Source organism: Prunus dulcis, chromosome 7 (assembly GCF_902201215.1).
Source record: "Prunus dulcis chromosome 7, ALMONDv2, whole genome shotgun sequence".
Lineage (NCBI taxonomy): Eukaryota > Viridiplantae > Streptophyta > Magnoliopsida > Rosales > Rosaceae > Prunus > Prunus dulcis.
The window spans coordinates 19,148,354-19,159,176 of NC_047656.1; the positions used below are offsets into that span (position 1 = coordinate 19,148,354).

The 10,823-nt window shown below is 39.5% G+C and overlaps 3 protein-coding genes, 1 long non-coding RNA gene and 1 other non-coding gene across 5 annotated transcripts; 1 reads left to right on the top strand and 4 right to left on the bottom strand.

The window, feature by feature from the left end:
- Nucleotides 1–22: 22 nt before the first annotated feature.
- LOC117633644 lies at nucleotides 23–600 on the bottom strand. The gene is made up of 2 exons (XR_004586688.1): nucleotides 513–600; nucleotides 23–404 (listed from the first exon to the last, which is right to left on the bottom strand). It is a non-coding gene; the product is annotated as an uncharacterized LOC117633644 (long non-coding RNA).
- Nucleotides 601–2,879: 2,279 nt separating this feature from the next.
- LOC117635524 (G-type lectin S-receptor-like serine/threonine-protein kinase CES101) lies at nucleotides 2,880–6,363 on the top strand. Its single transcript, XM_034369828.1, has 7 exons — nucleotides 2,880–4,092; nucleotides 4,372–4,515; nucleotides 4,607–4,809; nucleotides 4,902–5,112; nucleotides 5,245–5,482; nucleotides 5,592–5,739; nucleotides 5,852–6,363. The coding sequence occupies exons 1-7, from the start codon at nucleotides 2,880–2,882 to the stop codon at nucleotides 6,155–6,157; spliced, it is 2,463 nt and encodes an 820-aa protein (XP_034225719.1). The 3' UTR covers nucleotides 6,158–6,363.
- Nucleotides 6,364–6,413: 50 nt separating this feature from the next.
- LOC117633641 (histone acetyltransferase KAT6B-like) lies at nucleotides 6,414–7,426 on the bottom strand. Its single transcript, XM_034367306.1, has 2 exons — nucleotides 6,989–7,426; nucleotides 6,414–6,843 (listed from the first exon to the last, which is right to left on the bottom strand). The coding sequence occupies exons 1-2, from the start codon at nucleotides 7,202–7,204 to the stop codon at nucleotides 6,640–6,642; spliced, it is 420 nt and encodes a 139-aa protein (XP_034223197.1). The 5' UTR covers nucleotides 7,205–7,426; the 3' UTR covers nucleotides 6,414–6,639.
- Nucleotides 7,427–7,541: 115 nt separating this feature from the next.
- Nucleotides 7,542–10,246, bottom strand: LOC117633622. Its single transcript, XM_034367283.1, has 6 exons — nucleotides 10,024–10,246; nucleotides 9,841–9,910; nucleotides 9,649–9,754; nucleotides 9,271–9,369; nucleotides 9,018–9,137; nucleotides 7,542–8,907 (listed from the first exon to the last, which is right to left on the bottom strand). Exons 1-6 carry the CDS (start codon nucleotides 10,148–10,150, stop codon nucleotides 7,720–7,722), a joined length of 1,710 nt encoding a protein of 569 aa, XP_034223174.1. The 5' UTR covers nucleotides 10,151–10,246; the 3' UTR covers nucleotides 7,542–7,719.
- Nucleotides 10,247–10,371: 125 nt separating this feature from the next.
- TRNAL-AAG lies at nucleotides 10,372–10,452 on the bottom strand. Its single transcript has one exon. It is a non-coding gene; the product is annotated as a tRNA-Leu (tRNA).
- Between the last annotated feature and the right edge of the window lie 371 nt (nucleotides 10,453–10,823).

Below are 10,823 nucleotides of genomic sequence, written 5' to 3' on the forward strand. Positions count from 1 at the left end.
CAAATCCCAACAACACACACCCAAAAAAAACTGTGAAATATATCTCATTATGATCACAAATCACAGATTTTACAATTTAAACTCTCACCAGTCAGCCACCAAGAAATAATGGTTTACAAAAATGCATAAGAAATAAAGTCGACTCTGCTATGGGAAATACTGAGTCTATTGTTGTCTATATGGTTGTTGGTTCCTACCTACCAAAAACATCTCAAGAAGTTGATGAGGAAATGGAACAAATAGTTTTCTCGATCGAGCAATTCATGTCGAACTAATCTTTCCAAGATGATATTCTGAGGCAGAAGCTCACTGTAGTAAAGCAAGGTTGAGACTGAAGCAGCTGGCTCTCCAATTAGAGATGTTAGTAGCCTCATCAGTGACCTAAACATCACTGGTGTAAGAGACTGCATCACAAAGGAAAAAAAAACACACAGAAAAGAAAGGAAAAAAGTTACAAATAGAAATCAATTTGAGAGCCCAAAGGAGTTTGCGTGATGATCAAATATACATACCATGGCTTTGGGGAGCAAGGCAAGAAGAGCAAGAAGGACTTGAAGCTATTAAAATGAAATTCTGAGATGAAACAGAGGTGAGCTATTGAGATTGGGGTTGGGGTGACTGGTGATTTGGTGAGGATCTCTAGCTGCCAATCTCCAGCAACCATTCAAACCTACCCGTCCATATTCTGAAACTTTTACAAGAAAATATTGGCCAATAGGTGCATTCAACTAAGGTCGCGCGCTATTCGCCAAGAACCCTACTTTCTCTCTGTGTTTTTTCAATCAAACAAAACCCAACTTTAATTTTTCTGTTCATCTTTTTATAAAAAAAATCATCAGAGAAATGAGATTTCAACCAACTTCGAGCAGTTTTGTTTTCTTGAACTCAGTTCATTAATGTGACACAGAAACTTGTACAACTTTGAAATCAATGGGAAATGTTATTTTTCATCCCCATCTAATAATCTAAAATCCGAATGGGACCAACAAGATGAACTTTCCAAAAAATTTCAGACTCTAATCTGACGCCGAGAATACGAGAAGGATTCTGTGTCATTGACAGTTTGGCGGCTTAGAAAATACCTTTACGTTGCAGTCTATAGGGGTAATATACAAGTATGTCTGCACAATAATTGACAATATGACTGATTACAAAGACGAGATTAGATATTTTATACAAATGATATTGGGAGAACGAAAATTCGACATATTGGAAATATATTGTTGGACATTCGAGTCTAAAACATCTATAAACAGGGACGTTCCCTCCCGAAACTCCTCTAGGCAACATATTTTACCCACCACTCTTGGAGAAATGAGAACGTATAGTTTTTGTTTTTGTTTTTTTGGACTTACTGGGAAACTGAAAGAGCATAATTCAACTAGAGGGGAACATCTAGACTGGGAAAGACGCGTCAAGATCATTGAAGGGATTGCACAAGGACTTCTCTGTCTTCACAAGTATTCTAGACTGAGAATCATACACAGCGATCTGAAAGCTAGTAACATTTTGCTTGATGAAAAAATGAATCCGAAGATATCAGATTTTGGAATGGCCAGAATTTTCGGACAGAATGAGTCCAATAGCAAATACAAGAAGAGTTGTAGGAACATAGGAAGTACAGAAAAAATATTTTCATAGTGATGTTTTCCAAACAGCAGTGTAACATTTATATATGCACTTGCTTTTTTTTTTTTTTTTTTTCCTTTCTTTTCCAAGTATAAATGCTCTCTAGGATTTACAATTATGCAGCGTTATATGTCTCCAGAGTATGCCATGAAAGACATTTTCTCCAAGAAGTCCGATGTTTACAGCTTCGGAGTTTTACTGCTGGAGTTTTTGAGTGGTAAAAAGAACACCGTTTTCCTTTCATCTACTGCTCTCAGCCTTATTGAACTTGTAACTAACAAAGATAGATAGATCAAAACAGGCATTCAATTTCAATTTCAACTGGAGCAGAAAGACTCATACACTGCATCAAAACTTAAATGATTTACAGGCCTGGGAATTGTGGAAACAAGGTGACAGTGTAGAGCTAAGGGACAACTCAATGGCCTCGTGCCCAAAAGAAGAAGTTTGAAAATTTATTCATGTTGGCCTCCTGTGTGGGCAAGAGCATGCGGCAGATAGACCTACCATTTCAGAAGTCATATCCATGCTTACGAGTGATATCATGTTTTTGCCTGATCCAAAACAACCTGCATATTATTTTTCGAGAAATGAAGTTTGGCCATCACCACCATATGGAAGGCTTGATATGGGTCCAGTAAATTGTGTATCTATGACTCTAGTGGAAGCTAGATAGATAAAAGATACTAGTTTCATTTTTCATCAGATATTAGTAAGAATTGGGGTTGCTACATTGATTTTTCTTTGCCCTTTAATACAAGCAATATTGAGAGAGGGAGAATTGAACGTAGCACATGGGGTGCATGGGTAATACTCTTTATCAATTGAGCTACAAGTCCCTTGAAGGCAGCGCACATCCTTTTGACGGTGGTGGTCCATGAAGGAAATTCAAATTACAGTTAGAAGTATGCCTACGAAATTAAGATGAGATTAGCAGGGGCCCGGTTCATGACTTTAATGGCTATCACAAGAACCTTCCACTATGACTCGCATAATTTTTTACAGCCATCCTTGCAGTTTTAAAAGAAATGAAGAACAAGTCAATAAAATACTGAGGTCATCGCAAGAATAACCAATTTTGGACACAAGTCTCCCCCCATACGCGTAACAACAGCGCAAGTAATTACATGTATAATGTATTTGTTAAATCAAGAAAAGTCGGGGGGTGAAAAGTCTTCCATGGAGGCTTATTTCAAATTACAAACACTTCTGTGTGAGAACAGAGATCATTTACACAAAACACTTAGCCGATGGCTAAACTGACAAGCTTTGTGCTTCTCTTTTTCTCATGTTTCTTCATGCGGTATATTTGTTCTTCTTATGCAGAAACAGTGATATATACCCTCAAGCAAGGCGAACAGCTCCGGGACCAGGACACCGATCATCTCGTCTCTCAACATGGCCACTTCAAGTTAGGCTTCTTCAGTCCTGGTGCTTCAAGTAACCTCGGCATTACCAGTAACCGTTTCTTGGGAATATGGTACAGCAAACTACCAGATCATCCAGATGCAGTGTGGGTGGCCAACCCAGAAACTCCGGTTGTCGATTCATCTGGAGTATTTACATTGGATAGTGATGGAAAATTGAAGATCATACATGGTGGAGGGCAGATTATTATATCAGATCCCAATCAAACAGTTTCTGGTAATGTGACTGCCTATTTGATGGATACTGGAAATTTTATCCTAAGAAAAGTAACATCAGATGGAACACCTGGAAACATTCTATGGGAAAGTTTTGATTATCCATCCAACACATTGTTACCTGGAATGAAGTTAGGCATGAACCTTAAGACTGGACATAATCGAACACTTTCTTCATGGTTCAGTTATCAATCCCCGGTTTCTGGTGCGTTCAGGCTTGGTGTGGACCCCAGTCGCACCAACCGATTGATCATCTGGCGGCGAGAGGTTGTATACTGGACCAGCGGGATCTGGGAAAATGGAAGTTTTCCAAAGGCCCCTGAACTGACAACAAGGACTGATTTATTTGATTTCAATTTTGTATCAAATGAAGAAGAAACATACTTCACTTACTCTGTTAAAAACAACTCTACTCTTTCAAGATGGGAACTGAATACTTGGGGCCAACTCTTGCAGTCTATTTTAGCCCCAAATGGTACTACTTGGGAAACCACCGTTACAAGTCCATGCCAGTTCAACCCGTATTACCCAGATGCAGTGTGCATAGAGCAGAAGCCCTCTGAATGCAGGAATGGATCTGAGCTACTTTTGCCAACAAGAGGCTACTTAAATGATGCTCAATTTACACATCAGGATAATAATACTAACTTAGATCTTAGCGACTGTCACGCTACTTGCTGGAATGATTGCACCTGTATCGGCTACCAAAATATACATACCAATGGATCTGGATGCCTGTTTTTCAAAAAAGGAGCACATTTTGTCCAGAATGATTACTTTGGAGTCAATTATCTCATTATCATAGCGAATAACAGCAGAGGTATGTAGAGCCTAAACCAATACTGAGTTTATCTAATGCATCTCCTCATTCTTCCATCCTTTCTATATCTTTTGAGCTTTCTCAGAAGTTAGAAATATGCTTGAAAACTGATAAATAAGAAAATTAAGTAATGGTGGGTTTTTGCTATTTGATACCATGATACAAAACACTGCAATGCAACAATTATGTCTGGCATTGTTTGGAATAAGAACAAACAGTTAGAATTAGCTACAGCTCTCAACCACTTAATACTTGAAACTAATTTTGTGGTTGGGGTAGATGGAACGACTACCGAAAAAGGAAGTACACAGAAGAAATGGTGGATATGGTGTATCGTAGGTATTATACTTGCTGTGGCAGCGCTACTTTTAGGCTATTTCTGCTACACAAGGAAAAGAAAACTTGCAGTCGTGCAACAAACTGGTAAGCTGAAACGATAAAAGTTTTTGTTTCTGTTAATTTATAAATTGCAAGTGCAAGTACATTATATACTATTGCAATTATCGGAATGCAGACAAGGTGGAAACAAGCCAAGAGCAAGGACTACTTGAGTTTGGATCTCAAATTAGAGGATTTCGTGACATATTCAAGCTCAAAACAGGCAGGGGGAGAGGGCAGGAGTTTAAGATGCTCAGCTTTTCTGAAATACTGGCTGCAACAGATGACTTCTCATTTGCCAGAAAGCTAGGAGAGGGTGGTTTTGGACCGGTCTACAAGGTAAAATTTAAGTTTATCTGGAAATTTAAAAAATAAAAAATAAAACAACGATTATCTGGGAAATTGATACCTGACACTGAAAAATGATGTAGGGTGTATTACCAGATGGGCAACAGGTGGCAGTAAAGAGACTTGCAAGACATTCAGGGCAAGGAATAGAAGAATTCATGAATGAGATTACACTTATAGCTGAACTTCAACATAGTAATCTTGTTCGGCTTTTGGGTTGTTGCATTCAAGGAGAAGAGAAGATTCTGATATACGAATACCTGACAAATACAAGCTTAGATGCCTTCCTCTTTGGTTTGTCCATAATTCCCTTTCAAATCCATACACTCCCCTCTTCCCCCTAATCTTTTAACCCTACTAATCTGCTTAATCTGGCATCTTATATTTGATTATTATGTTGACCACTACGCACCACTTTAACTTCAGATTCCACTAGAGTGAATCTTTTAGATTGGCAGAGACGCATCAACATCATCGAAGGGATTGCACAAGGACTTCTTTATCTTCATAAGTATTCTAGAGTTAGAGTCATACACAGAGATCTGAAGACTAGCAACATTTTACTTGATGAAAACATGAACCCTAAGATATCAGATTTTGGAATGGCCAGAATTTTCGGACAGAATGAGTCCAGAGGAAATACGAATAGAGTTGTAGGAACATAGTAAGTACCAAAAAAGAAATAATAGTAATGTCTTGCAAATGACACTTTGACATTTATCTTTACTTTTGCAAAATATGAATGTTCCCTAACTTGTAACGATTTTATGCAGTGGCTATATGTCTCCAGAATATGCCATGAATGGCATTTTCTCTGAGAAGTCCGATGTATATAGCTTTGGAGTTGTACTGCTGGAGATTGTGAGCGGCCGAAAGAACACTGTTTTTGTTTCATCCACTGCTCTCAGCCTTATCGAACTAGTAAGTTATAAAGAAGAGCAAAATGGAATTTAATTTCCATTAGACAGAAAGATATCCTAATCCTAATGTGATTTAACACTCGTGTGGTTCATTAAAACTCTAATGATTGCAGGCCTGGGGCTTATGGAAACAAGGTGACAGTCTAGAGCTAAGGGACCCATCAATGGACTCATGCCCAAATGATGAAGTTTCAAAATTTATTCACGTTGGTCTCCTATGTGTGCAAGAGTATGCAGTAGATAGACCTACCATGTCAGAAGTAATATCCATGCTTACAAGCGATATCATGTTTTTACCTGATCCAAAACAACCTGCATACTGTATTTCAAGAAGTGAAGTTGGGTCATCACAACCTCATGGAAGGTCGGATATGGGTTCATCAAATTGTGTATCTATGACTGTGATGGAAGCTAGATAAAGAGACTACTTTCACGTTCCATCAGATGGTATTCATTATTCAATAGGGATCCTAGAAATGCTATGTGCATGGGGAGAATCTTGTTGAATCTAGGAAGAGTTTGGATACATTTTTTTCCACAAGAAACTATTTATTCATTTCTTTATTTTAGACTATCTAAATGGATGTAAATACGCAAAAATATAAATTTCTGATTGTAACACCAAGAAGTCGGTCTTGTGGAACTAGTATTTGTGTCAATGGACATTGATGTGAGTTTTCGAGTAAAGGGTACACATTTCATCCAAAAACAATTAACATTCAATTTCAATACCAAATAACTCATTAAACATAGCATAATCCGTTGAACTCATACAGTGGGCCGGAGAGCACTTAGACCTACAGAAACACTACAAGTAGAAGACCATCAATTGAGTGGACCTTTAAAGTGAAGGTAAAACAAAAAGGAAGCAATCCAGATTTAACCAGAGTGCAGAGACAGATTAAATATTGTTCTTATCTGGGTCAATCTTCTCAGGAGATTCCTCCTCTTGCTCTTGCTCCTCTTCTTCTTCCTCCTTCTTCTCCTCCTCGTCTTCGTCTTCTTCGGGAGGGTCATATGGCATTGGAGGTGGCAAAGGTGTTTTCATAGGACTGAACTGGGGGAAGATGTCAGGTCTACGCCCTGGCTTAGGCCTCTCCCACTCCTACAACGCAATTACGCAAACCAAATACAAATTAGCACCAAAAATTTCAAGCCAATCCAAATTCCAGAGACCACAGAAGTTGGATTTTTGTTTATTGGGTTTTGTACAGAAAGTGAGCAGGCAGAGGAAGGAGGAGCATACTTACAATTGGGAAATCGAGAGGGTTGCGGCGAGTGAGTTTCTCCTCATCTGGGGCCATACACACCACCTGGGTCCTCCGAAGCCGTCGAGAATCGAACCATGAAGCAGAGGATGAAGATGACGAGCTTGCTGAGGCTAAAGGAAATTGCTTTCTCCAACTCGACCAACCACTCCAAGAAGGAGGTACACTACCCAGCGTTGAGAGGCAGCTCGACGCCATCACTCGTCTTCTTTCTTCAGCTGCTTCTTTGAGTTCTAGTTTGGGCTTCTCGTCTTTCAAGGTCTTGAGCTGCCTCTAAGCCTATAACGACTGACACTGTATATCGAGCAGGCCAGGCCAAGGCCAACCGCCTTACCCACAAGCTCGACGCCTCTGCCTCTCCCTCTACCTGTCTTCTATTTCTTTCTGTAAGCCCTCTCTACCCACAGTTCTTCCTTGATTTCCTCACCCTTTTTAGTCATTTACTTATTTATCGATTATTTGTGGTTATTTTTTAGACCGGCTAGAACAATTTAAGCCCAAACCCAACCCATTTAATTGACCTCTGTTCCATGGCACAAAAAAAGGCCCAAAATATTACTTTAGCAATTGGCCCATTATGAAACCAACAAGATCTTTCATTTTGGTGGTTCAATATTTTTATCAAACAAACATACATAGACAGAATAAAGAGCACAAAGTTGGTAAGGGAACCACAATCAAAGAGCTTAATCTGAATTGGGGTGTAATGACTTTCAGCTTCTTATTCTCCACTTTCCCATGCGCTTTCTTGCTAGCAGTGATTTAGACCTCGGAGGTATTCGCCTTTCCTCATCACTACTTTCACTATCCAACACAATTACTGCCTCAGACTCGGATATTGCTGGTCCTTCTGATTCCTTTTGTTTAATCACTTTGGTAATTTCGCAATTGTAACCTTGTTTAGATTGCTGCTTCTCATCCCACCTCAAGTTTTGTTCTTGCTTCGGAACGGACTTGGATGGATATGAAGAGACACTCTTCTGGGACAGTGGAAGCATGTTTCCACTATTCTTCGCTTCCAATTGATCTATCCCACATTTTGTATAACTCACATTTATACCCCCATTCTTTGATACTGCATCAGAATTCTCAGTCACCTGTGGCGCCACATTCTCCTTGTCAACCTTTCCATGTGACTCTGATAAGCCTCTAAACCCCAGCCAAAGCTTCTTGCAACTTGTACCAATGAAGCCATTTCCAATTCCATCAACCAAATCTTTATGTGGTTGCAATTTGGTGACACTGCCAAGGGCTGGCGCCATTGGCAAGGGCTCAGACAAAGCATTGCAATGGGACCGAGAGGGCGACAGTTGAGGGATAACGATGTTTTCATCAATCATTTTGGATGTGTTCAAAGAACCCAACGACAGATTGTTGCCAAACTTACGCACCCTCTTTGATCTCATGCCTATGTTGTCATCTGCCAATTTACTTTCTTGACTCTGATGAAGCCCTTGCTTGTGACTGTTTCCAGATTGTGGCACCAATGATCCTGAAGAGGGCACAGGAAGGCTTTGTGGTTTGAGTGATGAACGATGATTATATGGCACCTCATTCTCCATATCATTATCACTTTTCTTCTGGAATTGGCCGAGGGATTCTAATGATAACTTCCTTCTGCTCCCACATAGCTTCTTCTCCTGACTTTGATTGCATTTATCAAGGGTATCTTTCACTGCCTTTTCTGTTCCTTCTTCTTCTATCTGGTTTCCAAAATCAGAGAGAAAGAGCTGGTCCTTAGGGACTGGATTCCCTTCCTCATTAGCATCCCTTTTCTTGGTTTGGCCTGAAGCCTCCAATGACAACTTCCTGCTACCCCAAATTACCTTCTTATCACTTACAACAAACTCATCTGCTTCATGTTTTGGCTCATGCTTTGTTGTTTCAACCTCCAGCTGCACCTGGGGAGATACAAGAAACAGGGAAAGAAAAAAAAATTAACAATTTTGAATAGCTTGTATCCGAGAGTAAAGCTTCACAACCAAATAAATCTAAGATAAAGTGACAGTACTGTGATTGGATTTGCATTGCTGTGAAATTGAGTGTCACAAACATTCCCAGTAGCATATTTCTGAGTCATAGATCGAGCTTTCTGGTCAAAAGCTTGTCTGTTGTATTTAAACTCCCTACTCTGCGCATCCAAACATAGAAAAATTGAACTTGTTAAGCAGTAATTGGCATCCCCAAATCCCAACCATCTACTGAATATGAGCATATAATATATATATATATATATATCTACAATTCATCACATGAACACTCACCGCTTCACACATCAGGCCATCATCAGGATTGGGCTCACTCAATAACAATCCAATGCTTGTAAGCACGGTTGAAATGTTCAATGACGGTTGCCACGCCCCCTGCACAGATATAAATTAACCTAACCCTCACTATAAATTGATCGATGAACAAAACAGAAAACTTTCACGTCACAACCTGAAACCAGACTATCCTCAGTGACAGTATACATTAACACTTTTTCTTTTTTACAATAGCGATATTCTAAACTAGTCTTATATACGAGGAGGAGGTGTTCGAACCTCAAGTGCAAAGGGGCGGTTTATAATGCCCTTGGCTAACTCGCTTAACCCGCATTTGCCATTAGCACTTTTTTCGGGGACATCGAAAAATTCACTCACCTTCGGAGGAAGATTGAGAATGTCGAGGCAAATTCGGCCTCCGTTGTCGATATTCGGGTGGTAAATCGGCGTAGCAAAGGTCACGCTTGGAGGCTGAAACGGGTACCTGAAAATTTTAAAATTTTAAAGATCTGTAACCCCAAAAAAAAAAAATCAGAAAATTCTCAACTAAGCATCACAACTTCAACCAACCTCTCGGGTACTTGAATCTTAATTTTGAATAGACCTTCGGCGTACACAGTTCCTTCTGGGCCTTTAATTTCTGAAACAAAAGCAAAAACTTTCGTTAATGTCAACTTCTTTTTTTTTTTTTTTCTCGATAACCAAACGCGGTGTTAGATAAATCTGAAAAGGGACGCGAATTGGGAAGCTTACGGGCGTCGATGGTTGTTAGGGATGAAGAGGAAGAGAGGAGAGGGAAAGAAGCACCCGGAGGAGGGTCGGTGAGGAGGAGCTTGAGCTCCTTCTGCAATCGGAGGTTGAGCCTCGCAGCTTGAGCCATATCGCGTCTCTGCTTTTGCTTGCTTGCCTCTCCAGTCTAGCTTCTCTGCGAATTTGGAACAGTAATTGTGAAAAAAGCGCGGGCGCTGTGGGATTGGGAATTGGAAATTTGGGAAGAAGAGATTGATCTTGGCCGTTCATATTTCATTTCTTAGATGTATATTGGGACGGTTAAGATCCAATCACGTAGTGTGTGAGCCGATGAAAAAAGAGAAAAATGAATGTTGAGAGTGGGATTTGAACCCACGCCCTTTCGGACCAGAACCTTAATCTGGCGCCTTAGACCAACTCGGCCATCTCAACTTGATGTTAAATTTCGCACACAAATCTTTTATATTAATAACTCATTCTTTTGTCTTACAAATCAAAAACAGCCACCTAGCAAAGACTACAAATCCACACAACTTAGAGATGTCAAAATTAATTGTCAAGCAAACAATATAGATAATATATATGCAATAACAAAAAGAAAATAGATCATATATGTTCTTTAAATTTTGTGCAACTCGATGATTTGACTCGAACCAATTTTAATTCAATCGAAGTTTAAACTTATAGGACAACTTGTGAAACCGATCTAATTAGTGAAACTCGAGTTAGATGTTATGAGACAATAAATATTAGGTTCATGTATGATGTATATTCGAAAATTGATACTTCATCTCAATTCACAA

What these genes read in the sequence shown, in the direction of transcription:
- LOC117633641 (XM_034367306.1), bottom strand. Translation starts at nt 7,204, where the DNA reads ATGGCGTCGAGCTGCCTCTCAACGCTGGGTAGTGTACCTCCTTCTTGG. An exon ending in ACCCTCTCGATTTCCCAATT is followed by an intron (nt 6,844 to 6,988) that starts GTAAGTATGCTC and finishes ATTGCGTTGTAG; the next exon opens with GAGTGGGAGAGGCCTAAGCC.
- LOC117633622 (XM_034367283.1), bottom strand. Translation starts at nt 10,150, where the DNA reads ATGGCTCAAGCTGCGAGGCTCAACCTCCGATTGCAGAAGGAGCTCAAG. An exon ending in AAGATTCAAGTACCCGAGAG is followed by an intron (nt 9,755 to 9,840) that starts GTTGGTTGAAGT and finishes TAAAATTTTCAG; the next exon opens with GTACCCGTTTCAGCCTCCAA. An exon ending in ATGGCCTGATGTGTGAAGCG is followed by an intron (nt 9,138 to 9,270) that starts GTGAGTGTTCAT and finishes TTGGATGCGCAG; the next exon opens with AGTAGGGAGTTTAAATACAA.
- LOC117635524 (XM_034369828.1), top strand. Translation starts at nt 2,880, where the DNA reads ATGGCTAAACTGACAAGCTTTGTGCTTCTCTTTTTCTCATGTTTCTTC. An exon ending in GTTTTGGACCGGTCTACAAG is followed by an intron (nt 4,810 to 4,901) that starts GTAAAATTTAAG and finishes AAAATGATGTAG; the next exon opens with GGTGTATTACCAGATGGGCA. An exon ending in CTCTCAGCCTTATCGAACTA is followed by an intron (nt 5,740 to 5,851) that starts GTAAGTTATAAA and finishes TAATGATTGCAG; the next exon opens with GCCTGGGGCTTATGGAAACA.